General features: G+C 48.1%; 1 protein-coding gene across 7 annotated transcripts in view; it reads right to left on the bottom strand.

Annotated features, from left to right (window-relative positions):
* Window positions 1-27695, bottom strand: part of PHACTR3 (phosphatase and actin regulator 3) — a 231231-nt gene that overhangs the window by 48590 nt on the left and 154946 nt on the right. For all 7 annotated transcript variants that reach the window (XM_072735485.1, XM_026014990.2, XM_072735489.1 and 4 more), the window contains exons 5-7: window positions 27129-27344; window positions 21982-22156; window positions 21054-21301 (exon numbers count right to left, since the gene is read on the bottom strand). In XM_072735485.1, coding sequence (XP_072591586.1) covers window positions 21054-21301; window positions 21982-22156; window positions 27129-27344 — 639 coding nt within the window. The remainder of the gene's footprint in view (window positions 1-21053; window positions 21302-21981; window positions 22157-27128; window positions 27345-27695) is intronic.

The following is a 27695-nucleotide window of genomic DNA, read 5'->3' on the forward strand; positions in this document are numbered from 1 at the left end:
AGCACCTGGCGCTCCAGAAGATTACGTCACTTTGTAATTTGGCACAGATTAAGATGAAAGTAGAGTACTGAGGTCTTACGGTCTTCCCCTAAATAGAATCAGAAAGACACCACCACGGGGTAGGAGTGAGCACCCGCATCGCTTTGCGAAGCACCTCAGCCCCCACTCCGTCTTCTAGAACTTGAGCTGGACGCCTCGAATGATGCAGGGTGGGCGTGTTTCCCACAGGGGCCTGGGGCTCCAGCTAGAAGACCCCATCGAGGCTCCGGCCTGGGGCCAGGAAGTGTGCACTCGTGTGTGCTCAGGCCGTCGGCGTTTCTGTTTTACCTTGAAGATGCTTAACGCACGTCTACACCACTTTTATATTTGTGGCTTTCATTGGCCGTTTTGACTACGACCTAATTGGTTGGTCCCGATCACACTAGGTAAGGAAATACCCGCTTTCTCACGGATTTTCTTCCCTTTGATTGTGTGCTCATACGTGGGTGAGTTTATTTTACATAATTCACAAAAGCAACCATTTTCAAGTTCTTTCTGTCATCTCACAACCACCTTGGATGCACTTCATGCTCTGGAGCTGGAACATTCTGCTGAATGCCTGCATTCACTGCAGACCTGGGATAAGTCGCTGATTGACGCCCGCTCGGAGCGTTTCCATCTTTCCTATCACAACGGTCACACGGCGAACGTCCAGAGGTGCCAGTGCTTCTCCACCAAAGGCAGCTGCTCCCCTCTGGGGCCCTTGGGCACTGTCTGGAGGCATCTGGGGATGTCACGACGTGGGATGGGCTGCTCCTGGCACTGGGTGTGTCAAGGCCAGGGATACGGCTGCAGTGCGCAGGACACCCCCACCCTGCAGGGAATCACTGGGCACCAAATGTCCCTTGTACCAGGGCGGAACAACCCTGGTGCATATAAAGCATCACTCATGAGCGCCGGGATACTGGGGGACAGGTTCCCCCAGCTTTGCTGCCAGAAGACAGAGCACAAACATGATAACTGCAACGGCTCTTTAGGGAGGTCACTTCGATCTGTGGTGACACCAAAGCACACGGAAGCGCATACCTCCCCTCCCTGGTTCGCCACACATGGTCTTGTGTTGCTTTGGAGTCCGAGGTACCAGGGCTGCAGACAGACTCCACCGTCTGTCCCCTCGGGCTTCTCTGTGGACCTTCACTGTCCCCAAAGAACAGCATTTGGGGTAATCAGGCCCCACAGATTACTGCCAGGGTTCCATCAGCCACCACCCGGTGCTGAGCACAGCCGGGGACCAGTCACCCCCGGGGCTGCTGTTACTGACCTCACTGACAAGCTGATAAGCACCCCCTGCTGGTACAGTTAGCAACATGTGGGAGCAGAGGGGAGCAGACGTGTGGGGTTTGGAGACGGGGCGACACACAACAGCACTGCAAGTAGCATCAGGGCAGGGGCAAGGTGGACAAGTTGCTTCCTATACTGGTTACATCCTGAGCAAGAGCCGGTGGGCTGTGCCCCCTCCACCTCCTCCCAGAGGTCCTGTCCACTGCCACGATGTTCAGGGCAGGCCTGGTGTCTCACAGGCAAGTGTCAGGTGTCAGGGACATGAAATCAAGGAATCCAGGATGCCTGCTATTACAAGGTGATGGGCATCAGGGCCCGGGGGCTCTGACCTACGCTACACCCCTTCACGTTTCCACATGAAAAGGAGCAGTGAGGACACAGATGACACCAGCCACCACGTGAGCCCTGCAGATGGTCACAGGTGACAGCTCGTCAGTCCCCTGGAAACCTGGCCAGGGAGGCCCAACCGTCCCCATGAGTTATAGACAAGGACGCCATGACCTGGGAGTCCTCCTCTCCTGGTCAGGGACAGGTGGTTCACAGCAGGTGCCACCGGAGACCCTCTTGGGGCAAAGGGCCACTCAGCCCATCCTGCCAAATGGGCACCCAGCAATTGCCAATTCTCTGTGTCCTTGTTCCATCCTAAAGCCACATCCAATGACACAAATGTATGGCTTACACTTCCCAACGGAGGACATGCCTGTTCGGCCACAGGGACACAGACACTCCGGTTAAACTAACGAACTGGCTGAGGGAACAAGGAACATATCAGCTACAGAATGCTGACAAAATTGGAGGCAAAGCTCTTTCAGACCCCGTGCGTGGTGGCACTCAGGCTCTCCCCTGATCTTGCCTGCTCATCAATGATGGTGACGATGCTGGTTATTGTTGCCACACCAGTTTGAGCACAAAGAGTCAGGACTCCACTGGGTCCCTTCTAATCATCAGAATAACTTCCTTAACACTCCTACTTTACAGATGGTGTTTCTGAGGCACAGAGAGGTTAATGGAGTCATCCAAGGTCACAGAGCTACAAGGGATACATCCTGACATGTAGAGAGGTTGCAGCCCTACAAAAGTCTCTCTGCACAGAGTAAACCCGGAGAAGAAGGTGCATCGCACAGCCAGCCCTCAACCATGAAATTGCTGATGCTCCAGACTCCTTGTCTGGGGAGGTGTTGGGAGGTGGGGCCTCTGGGAGGTGCTTAGGTCATGAGGGTGGAGCCCCTGTGATGGGATTTGAGGCTTTTCGAAACACACACCAGACAGCATGTTCCTCCCTCTGTCCCTCCACCACGTGAGGACACAGAAAGAAAACAGCCATCTGCTAACCAGGAAGCAGCCCTCACGAGACCCTACAGCTGCTGGCACCTTGGTCTTGGCCTTGCCAGCCTCCAGAACTGTGAGGAAATAAATGTTGTTGAAGCCACCGTGTCTATGGTATTTGTCACAGCAGGCGGAACAGACTAAGACACCCCACGTGAGGGGAGTGGGGGACCTGCTCCATCACAATGTGGACCATGGCTGAGACGTGCCTGCATGTCCTGCTCTGTGGATTTGCTGTGGCGCATGCCCAGGGCATGAACTGTCTGCAGGAAGGGACAAGTGGCCCAGGTTGCTGGGAGAGCTCTGGGACAGTCTGCTCCCCGACACTGCTAACTCCTCCTCCTGCAGCGCTGCTTGCTGTGCAGCCCCTCCCCCTTGCTGTTCCCTCACGGAGCCATCTCCTGAGCACCCACTAGGTGCCATCCACAGGGCCACCGCATGGACAGTGGACAAGGAGGATAGATGTGGTCCGAGTTCAGAATAGGAGAAAAGAGAAAAAACAAACTTTTTCACAGATTTTGAATTGAATCTTGGTGTGGCAAGAGCATAAAAACTGTTCCTTGTAAAATTCACCTGAGTGAGCAAAATGTGCTTTCTGGGTCTGCCTATAAGGATCCTGAAGTCACCACTCGTCCTAACAGCAAGTAAAAACCTGAATAGACTGAGAAATCAACTCTTCTAGGATCTGTGGGAGAGGAGAGGACACAGGGCCAACCACTGCCCCTAAGAACGGAGACAGTCAGGTAGACACTGAGTCACGGCTGCCCAGGGCAGACTCAGTGGGCAGAGGCCTCCAGGGGGCCAGCGCCGGGGTGGGAAACCTGAGCGGAACTGAGGACTTGCTGGAGGCTCAGGTGGACAAGTGTGAGAGTTAAAACGGGGCCCAGTCAGAGGGGCCCCCGCAGTACTGTGAGTTTTACCACCAGGAGCTCGACCAGGTTCCCACGGTGAGTGTCTAAAGAAGGATTCCTCCTGCTTCCTTCCAGCAGGGGACAGGGAGGAGGCCATCTGAAACAGCCCAGAACACTCCATTCTCCCCAACAAGGTCTCCCGCTGGGGAAACCAGTTCACCTGAGTCTAACCCACTGGGGTGTCATCAGAGCCTAACAGACCTAGTGGAAGGAAGACACCCAACTCCAGCCCACGAGAGCCATCCGGTCCCACCCGAGGTGGGAAACACTTGTGAGGCTTGCAGTCCAGAGGCCTGGCCACGGAAACAGTGAGACCAGGCCACGGGCCCTCCCCGGGCCTCCCCTCCACATAACCAAAGCCCCGTTCACAGCAGCTCCTTTGCCCCGGGGCGTCAGGTCCAGCTACCAGGAAAACATGACATGGCACACCAAAAGGCAAAATCACAATTGGAAGGGAGGGAACAGTAAAACCAGGTGTGGCAGGGACGCTGGGATCATCCGACCAGGAATTTAAAACAACCCTGACTAACCTGCTAAGGGCACTAATGGATAAAGCAGATGGCATGCGAGAACAGACAAGCAACTTCAGCAGAGACAGAAATTCTATGAAAGAATCATAAAAATGCTAGAGATAAAACAACAACAACAACACTGTAACACTGAAGAATGCCTTTGATGCGCTGATTAGTAGAATGGCCACAGCTAAGGAAAATCTCTGAATTTGAGAACATCTCAACAGAAACTTTAAAAACTAAAAAGCAGAGGAAAAAAATCTAAAACAAAACAAGAGGTCAGAATATCCAAGGATTGACTGACAATTACAAAAGATGTAGCATTCACAGAATGGGAATACCAGAAGGAGAAGAAAGAGGAAAGAATAGAAAAAAATCTTTGAAATAATGTCAGACAATTTCTTCAAATTAATGTCAGACACCAAACCACAGATCCCAGAATCCCAGAGAACATCAAGCAGGGTACATGCCAAGACAACAACAACAACTATGGTTTGGCATAACATCTTCAAACCACAGAAAATCAAAAATAACGAAAAAATATCCTGTAGGAAGCTAAAAGAAAAAACATTTACAGAAGAACTAAGAAAACATTTCTATCCAGCTTCTCGTCAGAAACCATGCAGGCAAGAACAGAGTGAAATAAAATCTTGAAAGTATTTGGATAAAAAAACACACCAACCTAGAATTTTACAGAAAGTGAGAAATTATCGTTCAAAGGTGAAGGAGAAGCAAAGACTTAGTGAGACAAACAAAAATCAGAGGGATTTGTTGCACCTAGATCTGTCTTGCATGAGATGTTAAAATAATCTTTTAGGGAAGGAAAATAATGTAGATCAGAAACTTGGATCTGCATAAAGAAAGGAAGAGCATCAAAGAGGAAACAGAGATCCTATCTGTTGATAGAAAAACTTTTATTATTCTATTTCTTAATTTATCTAACAGATATCACTTTATTCAAAATAGTAGCAACAATGTATTCAACTACATATACTTCTGTATTTATCATCTACTTGTATGCTTATGTACATACCTTATCTGTATATATATGTGCTTTTATGTAAGCGAAGGGAGTGACAGCAATGATACAAAGAACAGAAGAAGGAATCAGGATGATCTCATTACTCACACATTCTGTAGTCTAGTGTTAACTTAAAAGTGGACTTGGATTATGTGTATAATATATAATATATATAAACTCAAAGACAACCACAAAGAAAAAGTATAACTGATATATAAAGAAGGGAGAAATGAAATTATAAAAAATTCTAATTAAAACCACAAAAGGTAGGGATTGCTGGGAAGATGGCAAAGTAGGAGAACCCTAAGCTCACCTCCTCCCATCGGCACAACTAGATAACACTTACATTAGTGTAAATAACGCAGAAAATCCAAAGACTGGCAAAACAAACTCCCCCACTAAATGTAGAAAAGTGGGCAAGTCAAAGAGGGTAGGAAGGGCAGAAACATGTGGGGAGCTAAATGGATCACAGGTGTGTCTATGGGAAGGAGGGACCCAGAGAGGCCCAGAGTAGAAGAAGACTATCACACCAGGGAGCCTGCACGGGGAAGAGGATTCACCATAATATCTGGCTTTGAAAACCAGAAAGGCTGAATTTCTTGAGTTCTTACAAGAAGTGGGACTTAAAACCTGTAATTTAAAAAAATCAACAGGCAAGAGGAAACTGAGTCCCTGCCCTTAAAGGGACAGCATAACAAACAGTCCATGGAGATGCAGTATAGAAGCAGCAGTTTGAAAAACTCCTAGGGCATACTAGAGGGCATGTTATTTACTCATCTCAGAGCATGTTCCAGAGGGACAGAGATTGCAGGGAGACTCTATCAGGAGCAAAGGAACTGGCAGGAGCCATCTCCCTCCCCTGCCCCACAGCAAAAACACACTGCCACTCGAGGGAACCAGCACAGCACCTATACTCACTTCCTAACTTGCTTACCCATGCCCATCCCCCACCACACTTCAAAGGATTCACCCCCTACAGGCTGCACGTCTCCTCCCCCAGAGGACCAATGCAAACCTTGCTAACACTGCATCTCACCCCGCTTGCTTTGTGGATCCACACCTTCCAGTATGCTCTTGGCCAGAGCCCATCCAAAGTGGTACCACAAGCCTGGCAGCACCCATCCCTGACAGGGGCCAGAACTATTCCAAATAGACTCCTGCCCCCAAGGAGAGGGAAAGATAACCATACACACCAATCACACCACAGACCCCTGATAGTGGGCTAGGGGCAGACAGTTGGTCTGACTATAGGCCCCGCCCACCAACAAAAGCATCTCAGGGAACAACAAGGGGAGGGTGCTCTGCAGTTTAGTGCTACTGTATCCCTGGCAAATGCCTGGTCTGACTCAGTTCAAGCCTGAGGAGTCCCCAGACTGTCCCTCTAATTACACAGGTAGCAAACACTGCCCACAGCAAGCAAAGAGAGTCACTGCAGGTGACTGGACTAAAGGAAAAAATGGCTCAGCCACAACAGTAGGGTACATGCAACACATAGGAGACACCCCTGAAGTATCAGGTTCTGGGGAACAAGGGACACTGCACTGCAGGGTACCACAGGACCCCTTCTTCATAAGGGCACTATGGTCAAGAGCAGTAAACAGGCAGACTTTTGTAACATTGATAAAGAGAGTTAGACAAAATGAGGTCACAGAGGACTATTTTCCAAGTAAAAGGTGAGGACAAAACCACAAGAAACCTAAGCAAAAAAAAAAAAAAAAATCTATCTCTGAGAGATAATTTAATGATCATAAAGACACTCATTGAACTTAAGAGTGGAGGGTTTCAGCAAGACCCTTAACAAAGAGATTTAAAAAAGAACCAATCAGAGATGAAGAACGCAACAAATAAAAATAAAATACATTAGATGAAATAAACAGCAGGCTAAGGGAAGCAAAAGAACAAATCAGCAGCCCAGAAGACAGAGTCATGGAAAGTAATCAAGCTGAGTGAGAGAAAAAAAGAAAAATATGTAAAATGAGAACTGATTCAGAGAACTCAGTGACACTATCAAGCAGAGTAACATTCACATTATAGAGATCCCTGAAGGAAAAGAGAGAGAAAAGGAGGTAGAAAATTTATTTGAAGAAATAATAGCTGAAAACTTCCATAATCTGAGAAAAGAAACAGACATCCAGATCCAGGAGGCACAAAAATCTCCCAAGAAAATCAACCCAAAGAGGACCACACCAAGACACACAGTAACTAAAATAACAAAAAGGGGTAATAGAGAATTTTAAAACAGCAAGAGAAAAGAAGACAGTTAGTGATCTCTGGGTGGCGCAGCGGTTTGGCGCCTGCCTTTGGCCCAGGGCGCGATCCTGGAGACCCGGGATCGAGTTCCGCATCGGGCTCCCGGCATGGAGCCTGCTTCTCCCTCTGCCTATGTCTCTGCCTCTCTCTCTCTCTCTCTCTCTGTATGACTATCATAAATAAATAAATAAATAAATAAATAAATAAATAAATAAATAAATTTTTAAAAAACCTTTAAAATTAAAAAAAAAAAAAAAGAAGACAGTTACATACACAGGGAAAACCCCTAAGGCTAACAACTGATTTTTCAGTAGAAACTCTACAGGCCAGAAGAGAATGGCATTCTATATTCAAAATGCTGAGAGGGAAAAATCTGCAGCCAAGTATATCCAGAAAGGCTATCATTCAGAATAAGAAAGAAACATAAAAAGTTTCCCAGACAAACAAAGATTAAAGGAATTCGTCACTGCTAAACCAGCCCTACAAGAAATGTTAAAGGGGACTCTTCAAGTGGAAAAGAAAGACCATGGTAAAAGTAAAGTAGGAAGCACAAAAGCAATAAAAATGTCTGTAAAAAATGAGTCAAGGAACTTACAAAATAAAAGGATGTAAAGTATGGCACCATATACTTAAGACATGATGGGGAAAGAAGTAAAGAATGGGTTCAAGTTAAGTGACCATCAACTTAATATAATCTGCTAAATGCAGAAGAGGTTATATACAAACTGAATGGTAGCCACAAACCAAAAACAAGTAATAGATATGCAAACAATGAAGAGAAAGGAATCCAAGTATATCACTAAAAAAAAAGTCACATAATCATGAGAAAAGAGAACAAGAAAGGAAGAGAGAGGAACTATAAAAACACCCGTGAAATAAGTAACAAAGTAACAAGTAACAAAATAAATACATACCATCAATAATTACACTGAATGTAAATGGACTAAATGCTCCAACCAAAAGACATAGGGTGACAGAATGGATAAAACAAACAAGACCTCTCTATATAGTGCCCACAAGAGGCTCATTTCAGACCTAAACACATCTGCAGATTAAAAGTGAAGGGATGTGATAAGAAAGCTGGGGTAGCAATACTTAGATAAAAAGACTTTAAAACAAAGACTGTAACAAGAGGTAAAGACATTATATAATCAAAAAGGGGACAATCCAAAGAGAAGATATGACAATTGTAAATATTTACACACCTGGGACGCTTGGGTGGCTCAGCGGTTGAGCATCTGCCTTCGGCTGGGGTCGTGATCCCGCAGTCCCAGAATCAAATCCCACATCAGGCTCCTTGCATGGAGCCTGCTTCTCCCTCTGCCTCTGTCTCTGCCTCTCTCTTTCTGTGTCTCTCATGAATAAATAAAATCTTAAAAGAAATATTTACACACCCAACATGGGAGCATTAAAATACATAAAACAAAATAGAAAGGAATTAATCGATAACATAATAATAAGGGACTTTAACATCCCACTTACATCAATGGACAGACTATCCAAATAGAAAGTCAACTAGGAAACAGTGACTTTCAATGATACACTGGACCAGGTGGATTTAACAGATATATTCAGAGCATTCTATGCTAAAACAGCAGAATACACATTCTTTTCAAGTGCACATGGGACATTCTTCGAGAATAGATCACATATTAGGCCACAAAACAAGTCTCAATAAACTCAAAAGGATCAATAATACCAGGCATCTTTTCTGACCACGATGCTATGAAACTACAAGTCAACCAGAAGAGAAAACTCTGGGAAGAGCTCAAATACACGGAGGTTAAATAACATGCTACTAAACAATGAATGGGTCAAATAGGAGATGAAAGGAGAAATTAAAAAGGACATTGAGTCACTCCACACAACCCCCAGGACAGAAGCTCTTCTTGCCCATGGGCTCTGTTCACCATTTTGCACAAAAGACGTCTCAAGAATTATTTTTTGGTCGTTTGGCTCCGGATTCCACCAATCTCAGCTATATTCCAAAATGACATCAACTCCAATGCCCAGCGAAGGAAACCGAACACACACAGAAATGAAATGCCGCCCCGTGTGAATACCATCAGGAGTCTGGCTGCATGCCAAAGTGCTTGCTTTCCAAATGCTTCCCTAGAGGGTCAAAGACTCTGGTTGATCTTAGCACGCTCACCATAGTCCTTCATCATCTACTATGACACTGGGATGCAGTCCTGATCTATGGGGGCCCCCCATAAATACACCACCCAATGAAAAAATCCTTTAGATTCACCAAGTGTTGCTTGATTTGTATCATCCTGGGTGATGGTTCACAGCCAGCCAAACACTCTAGAGCAGGATGAATCAGGACATGAACCTCATTTTACTTGTTTGGTACCCGAATGATGTGGGCATGTCAACTCCCAGTTCCGTAGTTACTGTGAAACAGAGATACTGTCACTTGAATCTTGAAGGACTGTGGCATCCCTCACTTTAATTAATCAATGAAAAGGACTCAAGAACCAGGCACCCGAGAATCATTCCTCAAGTTAATAAGTAAATGAAAGAATAAAAGTGAATAAGATGCTTCAACTGAAGAGATGGAGTATTTTGAGAAGATTAAGAAGCTGAGGCTTGGACATATGAACACCTGCCCAAGGTAATGTCAAGTGTTGTAGTGACAAGGGAGCAGAAGGCAAGCTGAGGACAAAGTATAGATGACACCCCACAGCCACCTCCCCACTCCCAGGTGGGACATGTATGACCTTCCTCAGGCACTCCTGGTTGGCCTAAAACTAAGGAAAGGAAAAACAAATCGTTAATGTCTACAGATCACCGTCCTACAAGACAGGAGTCTCTCTTGGTTTACCAACATCTCAGTGATTTATAAGGAAAAAGCATTCTTACTGATAACCTAACTTCCAGAGACCCATAACTCAACTTTCTGGAGTCCTAACAGCACTCCCCTTCCATGGTGACATGGGAAACAGAGGCAGAAGTTAATGTAAACAGAGTTAAGTTCCTTTACGACCTGCAGCCTATTGACAAGGGCTTCTCATATGAAGAGTATAACATTCTTCCAGGCAGCTCCCAACTATCTTCATGTTAAAGCCTTACTAGAAGGATAAAACTCAGCTTGGCAACAGCCAGGCCCCCAGAATCCTGAGAGTCTTCTTTAGCTGATGAAAGTTCTTTTGGACACCTCCCTTTTCCCTTGCCTCCCCCAATTCCCAAGTATATAATCAGCCATTCCTCCTAACCCCAGTGTGGCAACTCTTTCTGCCCATGAGTCCTCTCCCCATGCTTTAATAAAATCACCTTTTTTTGCACCAAATAAATAAATAAATAAATAAATAAATAAAATTAAAAGGACATGGAAACAAATGAAAATGAAAACACAACAGTCCTAAATCCTTGGGATGCAGCAAAGCTCTAAAAGGGAAGTTTATATCAATACAGGCCTACCTCAAGAAGAAAAATATCAAACCACTTACCCTTACATATAAATGAGCTAGAAAAAGAAGAACAAAATCCAAAACCAGTGGAAGGAAGGCAATAATAAATATTAGAGCAGAAATAAATGATATAGAAACTAAAAAAAACTGATCAATGAAATGAAGAGCTGCTTCATCAAAAAGAGCAACAAATTTGGTAAACCTATAGCTGGACTCATAAAAAAAGAGGACTCAAAATCAGAAACAAAAGGGGAGAAACAACAATGATAACACAGAAATACAAAGGACTGTAAAAGAATATTATGAAAAATTTTATGCCAACAAATTGGACAGCCTAGAAGAAAAGGATAAATTCCTAGAAACATATTACCTACTGAAATGGATTCAGGAAGAAATAGAAAATTTGAACAGGTCACCAGCAATGAAATTGCATCAGTAATCAAAACACTCCCGACAAACAAAAGTTCAGAAACAGATGGTCTCATAGGTGAATTCTACGAAACATTTAAAGAAGAGCTCATACTCATTCTTCTCAAACTACTCCAGAAAATAGAAGTGGAGGAAAGCTTCCAAATTCTTTCTAGGAGACCAGTATTACACTGATACCAAAGCCAGATAAAGACATTACAAAAAGAGAACTACAGGCCAACATCACTGATGAACATAGATGAAAAAATCCTCAACAAAGTATTAGTTAACTGTTGGATTAACTGAATCCAACAATACATTAAAAAAATCATTTACCATTTGAGAAAGTACAACATCCACTCATGATTTAACAAAAAACAAAAACAAAAACAAAAAACAAAAAACAACCCTCAACAGGCGTGCTCGGGTGGCTCAGTCAGTTAAAAGTCCGACTCTTGACTAGCTTAGGTCATGATCTCAGGGTTGTGAGATCAAACCCCACCTTGGGCTCCACACTCATCATAGAGTCTGCTTGTCCCTCTCCCTCTGCTTCTCCCCCCACTCACATGCTAATAAATAAATAAATCTTTTTAAAAAAACATCCTGAACAAAGGAAGTTTAGAGGGAACACACCTCAATATAATAAAGGCCTTATATGAAAACCCACAGTGAACATCATACTCAATGGGGAGAAACTGACAGCTTTTCCCCTAAGCTCAGGAAGAAGATAGGGATGTTCATTCTCACCACTTTATTCAACACAGAACTGGAAGTCTTAGCCACAGCAATAAGACAAGGAAAAGAAATACAAGACATCCAAATTGGTAAGGAGAAGTCAAGCTCTCGCTATTTGCAGAAGACATAATACTGTATAGAGAAAACCCTAGAGCCATAAAATAACTACTAGAACTGATAAATGAATTCATTAAGGTCACAGAATATGTAATCAATGTACAGAAATCTGTTGCAATTATATGACATAGCAGAAAGAGAAATTAAGAAAGTACTATTTATAATTGCACCAAAGATAGGAATTAACTTAACCAAGGAGGTGAAAGCCTGTACTCCAAAAACTATAAAACACTGATGAAAGAAATTGAAGATGACAGAAACAAATGGAAAGACATTCTATGCTCATGGATTGAAAGAACAAATATTGTTAAATTGTCCATACTACCCAAAGAAATCTAGACTTAACGCAATCCCTATCAAAAATACCAACAGAACAGAACTAGGACTATCCTAAAGTCTGTACAGAACAACAAAAGACCTCAAATAGCCAAAACAATCTTGAAACAGAAAAATGAAGCTAAAGGCATCACAATTCCAAATTATAAGGAAGTACTGTTGGTACTGGCACAAAAACAGACACACAAATTCATAGAACAGAAAAGAAGACTCAGAAATGAATGCACAATCATATTATCAATCTTTGACAAAGGAGGCAAGAATATGCAGTGGGAAAAGAGAGTCTCTGAAACAAATGGCATTGGGAAAACTGGACAGCTACATGCAAAAGGATGATACTGAACCACTTTCTAACACCATACACAAAAATAAACTCATAATGGATGAGGGCCCTAAATGTAAGACCTAAAAGCATGAGAATACTAGAAGAGAGCACAGGCAATAATTTCTCTGACGTTGGGCATACTAATATTTTTCTAGATAGATCTCCTGAGGCAAGGGAAACAAAAGCAAAAATAAACTATTGGGACTATATCAAATAAAAAGCTTCTGCATAGCAAAGGAAAGAACCAACAAAAATAAAAGACAACCTACTGAACGGGAGAAGATATTTGCAAATGACATAGCTTATAAAAGATTAGTATTTAAAATATACTTACACAATCCAACACCAAAAAAGCAATTGAATCAAAAATAGGTAGAATACACGAACAGAAAGTTTTCAAAAAAAGACACGCAGATGGGAAACAGACACATGAAAAGATGCTCAACATCACTCATCGTCAGGGAAATGCAAATCAAAACCATGAGGAGATATCACTTCACACATGTCAGAATGGCTAAAATAAAAAAACAAAGACCAATTATTGGTGAGGATGTGGAGAAAAAGGAACCCTCATGCATGGCTGGAGGGAATGCAACAGTGCCGCCACTGTGGAAGACAGGATGGAAGGTCCTCAAAAAATTAAAAATAGAACTGCCATATGATCCAGTAATTGTACTACTGAGTATCTACCCCCAAAATACAAAAATACTACATTTGAAAGGTTACATGCATCCTTATGCTTACTCCAACATCATTTACAATAACCAAATTATGGAAGCAGCCCAAGTGTCCATCAACAGATGAATAAAGAAGTGGTACACATATACAATGAGTATTACTCAGCCATAAAGAAGAATGAAATCCTACCATTTGCAACAAAATGGATGGAGCTAGAGGTATAATGCTAAGTGACACAAGTCAGAGAATGACAAATACTATATGATCTCACTCATATGTGGAATTTAAGAAACAAAATAAATAAATAAAGGGGAAAAAGGAGACAAAGCAAGAAACAGACCCTTAACTATAGAGAACAAACTGATGGTTACCAGTGAGGAGATGGATAGGGATGTGGATAAAACAGGTAATGGAGATTAAGGAGTGCACTTGTCGTGATGAGCACCTGATCATGTATGAAAGTGTTGAATCATTATATTGAAACTAATGTAACACTGTATATTAACTATATTGAAATTAAAATAAATAAAAAATAAAACCACAAATGGTAGAAGAGAAGAACAAAGAGCAAAGGCAATAAGTAGAAATCAGTAACAAATATGGTAGATATTAATCCAGCTACATTACAAACCACTTTGAATGTCAATGGCCTGAATACACCAATTAAAAGGCAGAGACTGTTAGAGTGGATCAAAAAAACAAGACTCAACTCTGTGTTGTCTAAAGAAACTATGTCAGCTACAAAGACACGTAGAGATTGGGAGCAAATGGATGGAGAGAAATATACTATGCTAACACTAATGGAAAGAAAGCAGGAGTGACTATGTTAATTTTAGAAGGGTGGATGTCAAAGCAAGGAAGGTCATCGGGGATAAGGAATGGCATGCCATATGCCAAAGGGGCCACTTCTCAAAGAACACGTAATGGTCCTTGACGAGTATGCACCTAACAACAGCATGTCAAACTATTTGATAAAAATGTAATACAAAGAGTAGATAAACACACTCTCATCACTGAGACTCCACACCCCTCTCTCAGATGTGGGCAGATCCAGGAATGGAAAATCAGTAAGCACTTGGTGGAATCCAGAGCCCTTCAGCCAACTGGGTATGACTGACACCCACAGGCTACTTCACTCAGCAAGAGCAGAGCACACATTGTTTTCAAGGTCACATGGAACATTCACCAAGATTCAGCTCATTCTGGGCCAGAATACATACCCTCACATATTTAAAAAAATACAAATCATATAATGTCTGCTCTCAGACCACAATGCAATTAAACCAGTAATCAGTAACAGAATGACAACTGGAAAATCCCTATATACATGGGGATTAAACGACATGTTTCCAAACAGTACACGAATCAAAGAAGAAACCTCAACAACATTTTTAAAATATCTTGAACTAAATGAAAACGAAAATACAACTTAGCAATTTGTGGGACACAGTAAAAGAGTTTAGAGGAAAAATTATAGCACTGAATGCATGGATTAGAAAAGATGAAAGAGGGATCCCTGGGTGGCTCAGCGGTTTGGTGCCTGCCTTCGCCCCGGGGCATGATCCTGGAGGCCGGGGATCGAGTCCTGTATTGGGCTCCCTGCATGGAGCCTGCTTTACCCTCTGCCTGTGTCTCTGCCTCTCTCGCTCTCTGTCTGTGTGTGTGTATGTGTGTGTCTCATGAATAAATAAATAAATAAAGTATTTAAAAAAGAAAAGAAGAAAGATCTAAAATCAGTCATCTGGGATGGCTGATCAGTCCCTGGGTGGCTCAGCAGTTGAGCATCTGTCTTTGGCTCAGGGCGTGATCCTGGGGTCCCAGACGGAGTCCCACATTGGGCTCCCTGTGAGGAGCCCGCTTCTCCCTCTGCCTTTTTTTTTCAATTAATAGCTTTATTTTTCCTCAATATACACTTAGAAAATAGGTCTAAGAAAAGGTTTCATGAAATAGACCAGAGGACTATATACAAAGTGAAGAGTTCCAAATCAGCAAGACAAAGTGCACGGACAAAGCATTCTCCCCTCAGGGCCACGGCAGCCTAGGACCGGTCCCATCAGAGGTGAGGCAGGCTCTTGGTTGGCTTTTGAGTTCAGCTGAGGAATTGTGCTGATCTTCAGGAGTTTGCTGCTTACACACTTATTCTTGATGGCAATGAATTGTTAAGTTTTCATTAACTTTCACTACATTTTTGGCCATGTGCTTGCTGCATGACTTCCAATAGTTCATTCTCTGTGTATCCAGTATAATACTGCTGCTCTAATTTCCATTTTCCTTGGCCCAGAATCTTTTGAGACAGGCAGGAAACAGCCGCTGCCACCTTTGAAGGGTGATAATGCACCATGTCGTGGTCAATGAGAGTCAGCTCCGTGAGATATTTGGCTAAAGTGTGCTGTTTCACATCAACCTTGCGAGCTTTTGATGCCTGCTTTAAGAAATGCAGTGGCAAAGGTCGACCCAGCTCAAATTTCAGTTCTTTCAAAAGAACTGCCTGTGTCTCTGCCCCCCTCTCCCTCTCTGTCTCTCATGAATAAATAAAATCTTTAAAAATAAATAAATAAATAAATAAATAAATCAGTTATCTGAAATTTCCACCTTAAGAAACTAGAAAAAAAGAACAAATTAAATCCAGAGTAAGTAGAAGGAGAGAAATAAGAATTGGAGCAGACATCGGTGATATTCAAAATAGCAAATCAGGGCAGCTCCAGTGGCTTAGCAGTTTAGTGCTGCCTTTGGCCTACGGCGTGATCCTGGAGACCCGGGATCTAGTCCCACGTCAGGCTCTATGCAGGGAGCCTGTTTCTCCCTCTGCCTGTCTGTCTCTCTGTCTCTCTCTCTCTTTGTATCTCTAATAAATAAATAAATCTTTAAAAACAAATAGCTAATCAACAGAGAAAAATCAATGAAACCAAAAGCTGGTTCTTTGAAAAGATCAATAAAATTGATTAACCTCCAGCCAGGATAACTAAGGGAAAAAAAAGATAGAGGCCACAAATTACTAATATCAGAAATGAAAGAAGGGACATCACTACAGATCCCATAGACATTAAAAGAATAAAGATATACTATGAACAACTCCATTCCCACAAACTGCATGACCTGGAGGAAGTGGACCAATTTCTCGAAGGACACAATCTGTCCAAAATCACAAGAATAAACAGATGATCTGAACAAGCCTAAATCTATTAAAGGAATTGAATCAATAATTAATAACCTTCCAAACAGAAAGCACTAGGCCAAGATGGGTTCACTGGTGAATTCTACTGAAATTTTAAGGAAATTATACCAATTCTCTGCAATCTCCTGCAGAGGACAGAAGCTGAGAACAGGATGCTAATTCACTCTGAGGCCAGCATTCCCCTAATACCAAAATTATTGGTATTAGACACTGTGGGGAAAGAAACACTATAGACCAAAATCTCTCATGAACACCAGTGCAAAAATCCTCAACATTATATTTGGAATAATTCTTTAAATTGTTAAATAAATATTAGAGGTGCCTGGTTCAGTCAGTCGGTTAGGTGTCTGATTCTTGGTCTCATCTCAGGTCTTGATCTCAGGGTCATGAGTTCAAGCCCAGCACTGGGCTCCATGCTGGGCATGGAGCCTACTTAAAAAAAATGTCTAAAAATGTTAAATTGTTAAATAAATTTTAAATTTTTATGATGAATTAAAATTCTACATTAAATAAATTAATTAGCAAATTGGCTAGAACTGGACAGTCGCATGGAAAAAATTAAAAGAATCTTGACATGGGCCATATAACCTTCACACAATAGGTCATACACCTAAATGTAAAATTCCAAACTATAAAACTCTTAGAGGACGACATGAGAAAACCTAAGTGAGTTTGAATATGGTGATGTCCTTTTAGATACACTGCTCAAAGCACAACACATGATAAAAATAATCAATAAACTAGACTCCATTAAAACTAAAAACCTCTGCTCTGTGAAAGACAATGTCAAGAGAACAAGAGAGGACACGGGCTGGGAGAAAATATTTCCAAAAGTTACATCTGATAAAGGACTCTTCATCCTGAATATAAAGAATTGTTAAAACTCAACCCTAAGCAAACAGATAACCCGATTAAAAAATGGATCCAAAACTCTGACACCCCACCAAAGATACACAGGTAGCAAGCGAGCATGCAGAGATGCTCCACATCGTAGGTCCTCAGGGAAACGCAAATTAAAACCAGCACCCACCACACACCTCTGAGAAGGGTCAAAATCCAGAGCGCTGATGACACCAGACGTTGGCAAGGACATGGGGCAGCAGGAGCGCTCATTCAAGCTGGTGGGAATGGGCAATGGCGCAGCCACTTCAAAGACCACTGGATGGTTTCTTACAAATCTAAACATGGTCTTAGCATACCAATCTAGCAATCGGGCTGCATGGTATTTGCTCAAAAGAGGTGAAAAATCACGTCCACACACACAAAAGAACTGCACATGGGTTTGTATGGCAGCTGTATATATTATTACCAAAACTTGGCAGGGACCAGAGTGTCCTTCGGGAGGGAACGGATAAACTGCGGCCCATCCAGACAATGAAACACCATTCAGCACGGAGAAGAAATGAGCCATCAAGCCATGAAGAGACACGGAGGAAAACCTGAATGCGTATTACTAAGTGAAAGAAGCCTGTCTGGAAAGGGTACACGCTGCGTGATTTCAACCATATGACATTCCTGAAAAGTGAAACTACAGACAATCAGACAATAAGAAGCTCAGCGGTCGTGGGGGTGGGGGTGTGGGTGGGGGTGGGAGGGATGAACAGGGGGAGCACGGAGGATTTTTGGAGCAGTGGAAATTCTCTGAATGAAATCATGGCAGACACAAGTCATTGTCGACTTGCCTAAACCCACAGAATGCACAACACGGAGACTGAACCCTTTGAGGGATGAGGGGTCAGGGCGGGCTCGTCAACTGTCACAAACACACCACTCTGGAGGGACGCTGGTAACAGGGAGGCGATGCGGGTGCGGGGCTGGGGACGCTCATGGAAGTCTCTCTAACTCTCTCCTAATTTTCTTGTGGACCTACAACTGCTCGTAAAAAGAATTAAACCTTCATGATTCACTTTTGCTGAAGCTGAGAACGCCCCCGGCGTCCTGTTTTTGCCGAGCACTGACTGTACATGCCCGTGAAGGTATCTCTACCGCTGCAGGCGGGCACGAAGCATCAATCCGCCGTCCGTCACACATCTTTCTGTGTTGACCAAGACATTTGATTTGCTCTGCATGGAAATCCATTGTCAGACTCAGAGTACAACAGATACATTTTTTTTTTCACTCCAACTCAGCCAGGTCGGACAGCCTTCCGGCGGATCCATAAGGCGACCTGCCTTGGACGGGGCCACCCCCAGCTCTAGAAATGAAATTCTGACTCAGATGCATAGGATGCCACCTTATTACAGAACTCAGGATGGCACATCTTTGGGCTGATCATGTGGGACGGGACAATGCCTGCAAAGCTTCTTGAATCCAAAAGAAGCAAATAACTGATCCCTGCCGCTACTGTCCTTCCACGCAAAGCAGAACGTTTTCATGGGCCCTTCCTTCCGTGAGTAACATTCCTTCACAAGGTAACGTTTCTAGACTTTTTCTAGTACAAAATAGAACTTTTCCTTCCAAGTACTTTATCTGAGAGGCTCTTAACTTTGAGAGAATTATGAACACATAGGAGAATGTGTAAAATCAAGGAAACCCCTTCCCACGCTGTATTTCCATGGTTTGGGAACGCCGTATCATGCACCTGGGATGAGCCCCCACAGGCTCAATTTGCAGAAGAATCTCCAGGAAGTCCTGATGGCATGTGCAACAAGCCCAGCCCATGGCAGGATGTTCTTAGGGTTGAATGTGAGATCTTGACCATGAACCCAGAACAGCGGTGCCCACAGAAGAAGGGACAGAGGAGAGGATGCTCTGTCCAGGCTCTGCAAGTGCAGTAAGTGCAGCACATTCCCGGGCAGCTTGGTGGCGAGCCTGTGCACGTTAGCAACAGAGTTTCTAGGAGGAGTCCTACCCTCCTGCTCCCATTAGACCACAGTGGCTCAGTGAGGAGCCTGTTATGCCACTGGGAGTGGCTGGAGAGGTGGAATGGTGACCCCTAAAGATGTGTGTACCCTATACTTATGAATGCGACCTTATTTGGGAAAAGATGCAATTTATTTTTTGTAGATGTACTCATGGATGTCAAAACGAGGAGACTCACCCATAATTATCCAGATTATCTCATCTGATCTCAGGAGCTCAGCAGGGTCAGGTCTGGTTAGTACTTAGATGGGAGAAAGGGAGAGGGCCCAGGGAGAAGAGGAGAAACTGAGGAGATACAGAGACTGGGGGAAGCAGCTGCCAAGCCCAGGAGCGTCTGGAGCCACGGGCAGCCAAAGAGGCAGACACGTCCACCCCTAGAGCTGGAGGGAGCTAGTCCAGGGGGTGTAGGCCAAAGATGCTGCTCAACATCCTCCAAGGCACAGGGCAGCCCTCACCCTGCCCCAGAGAACCACCCAGCCCCTGATGTCACTGGTGCTGAGCTTGAAGGCACCTGTGCCAGCCTGGCACCCTCGCTTACACCAGCCGTTATCAGAGATCTCCCTCCTGACCCCGTCCCTCAGAGGCTGACGGGTATTCAAGGAAGACAGTCCTGGGGCCAGGTAAGCTTGGGGAAGCCCACAGGCCGCAGCTCCTCAGACATGTCCAGATCCCCCGGCCAGTGACCGGCTCCAGGTTTCTGGTTCAGTGATCAAAGTCAGCGTCTTCCCAATGCACCGGAGGCTGGTGTTCCTCACAGGCTTCGCTGGCCGGGGTGGAAAAGGCTCAGAAGGATGCAAGTGGACAGGAAGGGTGGCAGCGAGGCTGCTGTCTAACCCCAGGCTCTATCCACCTGGTCATGGTACCACCTCCCTGGGGACCAGCCAGGACCCAGGTCAATGTCAACCCCCTTCCTCAGTTGCCACCCAACACCCAAGGAAGAAGCCATTTGCTGGGCTGGGTCCCCGGTGCCTCGACCCAGAGCTCTGCCCATGGTGGTGACAGTCACCAGGAGATCGACCTTCCTGCAAGGAGCAGGCCCTCAGCACAGCCTGGACAGCCTGCAGGGGACCCGCCCTGTGCTCCCTTGGCCTGACCTGCACCTCCGCTCCTTCCACCTCCCTGAACCTGAGTCCAGAAGCCTGGATGGAGCAGTGCCGAGCTCCAGAGCCCACGTGAGCTGACGTCCCTGGATGAGCACCCACACACGCAGGCATGGTCACACACGTGCCACACCTGGATGGTCGCAGGACCCCGGGCCTCTCCCTCCTGCTTCAGCCTCGCCTTCCCGGCAGCATTCTTTGCTCTATTTTCCAAAAGTTAGCCCTCGGCGTACCACCTATATGACTTTTGCCACATCTCCCTAAGCAGTGACACCCGCAAAGTTACTTACTGAGCCTCTTTCGCGTGTTTTCAAAAACACACAAAAACCAATATGCAGTTACCAAAATAATCCGGCTTCACTGTGCATCTCCCAACCCCACCCGCCAGTCTGCAGGGGCCCCCCTGCTCATCCTCAGAGACACAGCCCCCTCCCCTCCTGCTGGGGGCAGCCTGGCCTGGCCCTGTCCCCTCCTCCGCGCTCTCGAGGTGCCTCCTCGTCCCCAGGCCCTGTGGCCCCCAGGGCGGCCCACGATCCCGCACAGCAGGCTCCGGGCCCTCCTCACCAGAGATGATGGAGTCGTTCAGCGCCTCCTCGTCCTGATACACCAGCAGGTCATCCTTGAGCTCTGAGTTCACGATCAGGTTCTCCTTGTCCTCCTCAGACCCTTTGGCCGCGGTCCGCTTGCTGTCCGAGATCCCGTCGAAGCTCCAAGCCTCCTCCCTGTCCTTGCCCCGCTCCACGCTGCACGTCCTGGACAGGCGCACGTCCACGCGCTTCTTCGGGGATGCTTTATTGTCCCTTCCTTGAAAACTGAACCAGAAGACAGTTAGGGTTACACGCTGCCCGCCTCGTCGGAGGACCTGGCTTGTGATGGTATCACAAAGGGGGCCCCGCGGCCTCCGTCCCGCATCCACGGGCCTAGCGGCCCCGGATGGCACATGCAGGAGAGAGGCACGTTAGGATCCCGTCCCACTCCGTGCAGCAAAGGCCCGGGTCCTCTGTGCCATGCTTCTGCCAAACCATACACGGGCCCTGCTACCTAACTGCTCTGCCCTGCATCAACTCATTTCTCTTTCACGGTCTATGGACATGCGAGATCAAAAATAAAAGAGTAAAAACTTCCAGAACGGGCTTCCTTGCACTCTTGCCTAATGAAAACTCCAAGTCTTCAGAGTCCTGGGCCAGTGTGACATCTACTTCTCTTCCACGGGTGCCCCCATCCTAGCCTGGATCCATCAGGAGAAATGCGGGGGGGGGGGGGGCTCTGTGGCCAGGTTCCCATGTGTGCACCCCCTGAACGTCCTCTCCCAGAACGTGGCAACCCAGACCAGAGCTCTGTGCAAAGTAAAAAGGTGATGCTCTTATCCAAAAATTAAGAATTCTGGGATGGTGACAGCTGTGCATTGAGCCCCATGACCACATAGGTGAAGAGCACGAGGCTGGTGGGGATTTGGGCACGTGGGTCTCCTGACCAGGGGGGAGGGCCTCACCTGTCCTGGCGATGCTTGGTGGCCAGCGCCCTGTGCAGCTCCTCAATGACACGGCTGGGGGGCAGCGGCCGGTGGACAGTGGTGAGATGTGGAGACCCCGTGGGCGTGGAGAGCTGTCCTCGGAGGGGAGGGTCCGTGCTCTTCCCGCCAGGGCCTTGGAAGAGCACAGGCTGGCCTGGAGCATGAGAGGGACGACAGGAGTGTAAGTCTCTGGGAGGAGGGACTCTGCAGAAAGACCCAAGCCCAGGAGCAGAGGACACAGCCCCCGGCCACGTGACCCTCACATCCTGTTCTGGATGTCGCGCCAGGTCCCCTGCCCCCAGAGCCCGAGATGAGGTTCACCTCTGCCCAGCTCCGTCCGCGGGACCTCCTGCCTCCAACCCCAGGAGCTGAGCTCCACAGACACCCGTGACAACAGGCCCCGGGCAAGGTCTCAGGTGCAGAAAACCCTCCTTCCCGTTTCTCTGCCACAGATTCGGCTTCTTGAAGCTACACTTCCTACTGTGGAAGCCAGCGTAGTTCCTCGAGCTCTGCCAGAGTCACTCAGCCTGGACCCAGCATGATCACAGCCCCCCCCATCTCCTCCAACCACCCCCCCCCGAGCCTCACCCAGTGGGAGCTTTCAGGAAGGTGAGCCTCTTGCATTCTCAGCACAGCACCCCAGAGCCCCGTAGGCCACCCCCCTCAGTGCTCAGGCTTCTTCTCCCCTCCACTGTCCCCGCAAGCTCTCTTCGCTGTAGGGCAGAGGGAGCTTTCTAGTCCTCGAGGGAACCACATGCTCTACCCTGAGCCTTTGCACAGGCTGTTCCCCCTGCCTGAAATGCTCTCCCCCTCCCGTCTACACCAATCTCACTTCCTCAGGAGACCTTCTGTGAATCTGCACCCTCGTGCAGAGCCCGTCGCACCTGCCCCGTGGGACTCAAGGCAGCCCGGACACCCCTCTCCTCCCACTTGGGATGAATTCCTTCCTCGGGTCTGCCCTCCTCACCCGACTTTGCGCCTCTGGGCAGAGCCCGTATCTTCCATTCTTCCTGCCGTAGCCCGAGGCCTGGCACTTAACACGTGTGCGACACGCTCGTACACATGAACTGAGTTTGAAGACCCAGACTAGGTGTGCTCAGTTCCACCCTAGGGAGGCGAAGCTTCCCTCCCCGTGCCAGGTACTTCCTGAACGTGCACGGCAAGCCCTCCACGGCATCGGGGGCTCAGGGCGCCACACAGCTTGGGTTTGCCCATTGCCCAGATCTGACCCCCAGCCTCGATCTGCTACTTAGCAGCTGTAAAAGCCCCAGAGCCTCAGCCTTCTTATCCGTAAAATGGGCCAAGAGCTCCCTGACCGGGCAGCAGGAGCCCGGGTGCTCCCTGACCCCCGTGCTACATTCAGACACAGACTCGCTCCCAAACAGGCCTCCGCAGAGGCAGGCTCCAGGCTCCACCACTTTGCTTGACTGGATACAAACAAATCACCTCCCTTTTTAGCCTCAACAGGAAGAGGGACAGAGACACAGACAGACACAGATCCAAACCACTGACAGGCAAAGCCTTTCTGATGCAATCCGAGAATGTGGACAGTGCCAATTAAAAACAAAAACTAGAAGGAAAACTATACATCTTGTTGAAACATGTCATGTGTCATTTTGCTTTCTTCACAGCACCTGCTTCTGTGGGCACAGCCAGGTAACGCCAAACAGCCCAGGCCTTGCCCTCAAAGGGCCTCGAGGACGGCTGGGTGGAGCCACGAGAGGAAAGGCAGACAGAAAGCCAACACGAGGATTTTAGGGAGAGCGGAGCCAGGCAGGTAAGCTGAGCACACCTGAGGGTGGGGGACACAGGTGGGCCAAGTACACCTGGGGGGATGGTACGCAGGTGGGCTGGACCACAGAGAGGTCAGTAGAAGGTCCACCTGAGCGACTGACACCCGAGGATGAGACGGCGCCAGTCACAGGCAGGGCAGGGTGGGGGCTCCATTCCGAGCATGGCCCTCAGGGCCACCCCCAGTAGCCTACACCCCCTGGCTTAGCCCCCATGCAGGGCGGCCCCTGCTCATCACAGGGACCCCACTGGAGCAGGTGACGCTCCGCTGCTGCTGCTGGAACCCTCACCCCACCCTACTAGGAGGCCGTCACAGCCCAGGGAAAGTGAGGTGATGAGGTGACACAGCCTGCCTGTGCTCACTCAGCCTGGCCTCTAACGGGGTCTCCACACGCTGTCAGTCACGGGCACCCCGAACAAGCGTTTCCCACGTGCCGCTCTGCTGAGCACCGTCCCTGGCTCGCCGGGGCCAGCGATGAGGCCCTCACTCCCGCTTCTCACGTGAGGAACCAGGCTCCGGAGCCACCTCCGACTTGTGCCTCCAGGATGTAGCAGGGGCTGGGACTGGAACCTGGCAGCACGACTCCAACTACAGCTGGCAGAGGCCACAGGACCCCCACCCAGACGGGCGACTGTCCCCTAGCTGGACAGGGGCAGGAGCCGCTCTGCCCTGGGGGGGTTAACTCACACGGGTCCAGGCAGGTGAGACACAGGTGAGCCAAAGGACCTCAGGCAATTCCTATGATGGCGGGGGGGGGGGGGGGGTGGTACAAGGGTTTCAGCAAACACAAGAGCACCTGCTCACCTTAATGCGGCTGCTGGGACTCGGGGTTGCCAGCTACGAAGACTTCTCAAGAGGAGCCACAAATCAGGATTACAGGTAAAAGATTTTTACACCTGTTTCACTGTTCTACACACATTCCAATATTTAACACTTAAACATACCTGAATGTTTACAATGTTGGCAACTCATTAAAAAAAAAAATTAAACACCATAGAGACTCAGCAAAGCAAGTCCGCAAGTGGGCCTGGGGGTGAGGGGACGATGCCCTGACCTCTGGTGGGGGCTGGGGTCACAATGTCAGACAAGAGCGAGCCCCGTGGGGACTCAGCTTTGGGCACACCGTCCCCCTGGGTCCCAGTGAAGCTCAGGTACGGGGCCTCTGCTGCCACCTAGTGCTCACAGGCTGAAGCCAACGTTTCCCGCAAAAGGGGAGGAAAAAGAGGGAGAAGGGAGAAAATTAAGACAAAAGTCACCAAAATGTGGTCTCAGCTCTTTAAAAAAGAGATCCAGACTGAAGCCACCCTCCGGAGCTCTCCCGCTCCTAATCCAGTCCCCAGACGAATCCCCCGTGATGCTCTGGAGCCCCCTGAAAGGGGAGGGTGGAAGTCAGAGGTGCCGAACGTGAGGCCCTGGGGACCGAGCATTTCGGCTGCGTGAACAAGCAGCGGAGTCACGTCGGGGACACGTGCAGCCTGAGGCCTGATCTGTCCCGAGCGGCAGAGGCAGGACGTCTCGGGGCTGCTGGGTTATCCAGGGACCAGAACCAATTACACAGGAGCCAGAATGAAACGTGGTGGGTGGTGCCTATCCGATTGCCAATTGTGCCAGGTCTCCGCGGGCGGGGAAGAAAATTATCACAAGACGGTAAGGAGACGCAGGACCGTGTGGTTCTGCCTCAGAACTTTGACTCTTATCCGTGTGGCCAGGTCACGGGCACACTGCAGGCTTAGACTCATTCCAGAGGTTAGAAGCAGGCAGGCGGGGCTCAGGACCCCCACCTGCTCCTTCCATCACAGCCACGTGCACTCGCTGAGCACCTGCTGTATGCCAGCACTGGGATCCGGTGGGGTCCCAGGCTGCTGTCCCAAAGTCCCACAAGCTGGGACTCAGAACAACCGGACTTCATTCTCTCATGGTTGCTGACGTCAGAAGTCTGAAACCAAGGTGTCAGCAGGGCTGGAGCCTTCTGAGGGCTGAGAGAGACACATGCCAGGCTTCCCTCCAGCTCCTGGTGGCTGCTGGCAACCCTCGGCAGGCCTTGGCATGCAAGCGGGTCACTGCAAACTCGGTCTCTCGGAAGGACATTCTTATTGGATTTAGGACCCACCCTATGGCAGGAGGATTTCACCTTGATCCTGATGGAAATGTGTCTGCAAAGACCCCGTGCCAAAGAAGGCCATGTTCTGAGGTTCTGGGTAGACGTGCATCTGGAGGGGACACCATTCAACTCACTGGGTAAGGGGAAGTGATGCGACATATACCAGAAGGCAAGATGCATGTTGCTATGGGGTTGGCTCCCCTAAAGTAGGGACAGAGATGCAAAGGGGCTGACCAGGTGAAGGAAGGGGAAGAAGGTTTTTGCAGAAAGAGCAGTGGGGGGAGGAGGGTTACAAGCTTCAGGCCCAGAACTGGGGTCAGGTCAGGTCTCTATTAGCTGTAGGATCTGTTGCTGGGGCCCCCTAAGCCAGTCTTTTCAACTGTGAATCGGGCACATGTCCCCTCCCAGAGGGACTGGCTTGTGCATTAGGAACAAATGGTGTGACCCTAGGCCTCCTTGTGGCTCAGCAAGAGGGACGGAGCAGTATTGGGGGTGGTGTTTGAGGGCTCCCAGCAAAGCCACCCAGGTCTGCCATCCACATCCTCTTCATGTCCTCTGCCCTCAGAGGCAGCAGCTGAGGATTTAGTCTTCAAAACAGTCACCTCTTACTGAGGGGCCTGCACCCTCCCCCCTGCCCTGGAGACCAGCAGTGTCTCCCATTTCCAACAGCGATGGGACAAGTACGACCCAAACTCCAAAAGTAAACATTTCAACATCTTGGGATTACTCAGCCGGTGAGGCCAAAGCTACAGAAGCAGAGGCCTTTGGGGGCCCCCACCCAGCTGTGCTCCCCTCTCTGACCACCCACCTCTGCCTCGAGGGACGGAGCTCACTGGAGAGATGCAGGGAAACAGATGAGCAGAGACCATGAGAGAGAGACCGGGGGGAGGTGGGGCAGAGTGGGGAAGGAAGGGGAGAGGGAAAGTAGGAGAAGACAGAGAGGACACCCAAATATCCAGACGGACAAAGTCCTCATCCCAGGGGCTGGCTGCATCTCCTGCCTTCAGGTTCCGGAAGACATCTCTGACTCTGGCCAACAGACCGCCCCATCTGCTAGAGGGGGCCCCAGGGGTCTGCTCCCGACAACCAGAGCTGCTTGCTAAGAACTGCTGCCCTGCACCTGCCCAGAGCCCTGGCTGCCGAAGCCCAGGCTGAGAACCAGCCCACGGTGGGCCCCCGATCGGGTTGAGAGCCCGGACCGATGAACAGAAGGACGTGTGCATGCGGACCCACCTGTGACATTTTTCGTGGTTTTGGAGCCTGCCTTGGGCGGCGGGGTGGGCAGGAGCGGGGGGCTGGGGAGCTGGCCCACGGACCTCTCCAGGGGTCTGGGAGGACTGTCCGGGGAGTCGGACCCAGCTAAGGCTTGAGAGGGTTCGTCCGTGGTAGGCGGGAGGCTGCCGGCGGCGGCGTCTGCTTCTTCACCTCTGGACGCTGACGGCATCTTGGCTGGTTCAAAGGCAAAGGAGAGAGTTCACACGCCATCCCTCCCATGACTGGGGTGATGTGAGTGAGGACGGGAGGGGGGCTTGGGCTGCCGGAGGGGGGACTGCTCACAGGAGAGGGGTCACTTCGCATGCAGACCTGACTTCCTGTGAGCTGAGAGGTCAGTGGAACTGTCAGAAGTGGAGACGAGAGGGAGGGACAGGATGGGGGGAGGAAGCAACCTCAAGACTTTCCCCCACTCAGCAGGTGGTGCCAAAGTTCCGGCCCCCACCTGCCCTGGGGACGGCCACCATCACAGGTGCTGGATGGACGCATGCCCAGGCCCCATCAGCCCCTGCACTGTGATCCTGGTAA

Source organism: Vulpes vulpes, chromosome 14 (assembly GCF_048418805.1).
Source record: "Vulpes vulpes isolate BD-2025 chromosome 14, VulVul3, whole genome shotgun sequence".
Lineage (NCBI taxonomy): Eukaryota > Metazoa > Chordata > Mammalia > Carnivora > Canidae > Vulpes > Vulpes vulpes.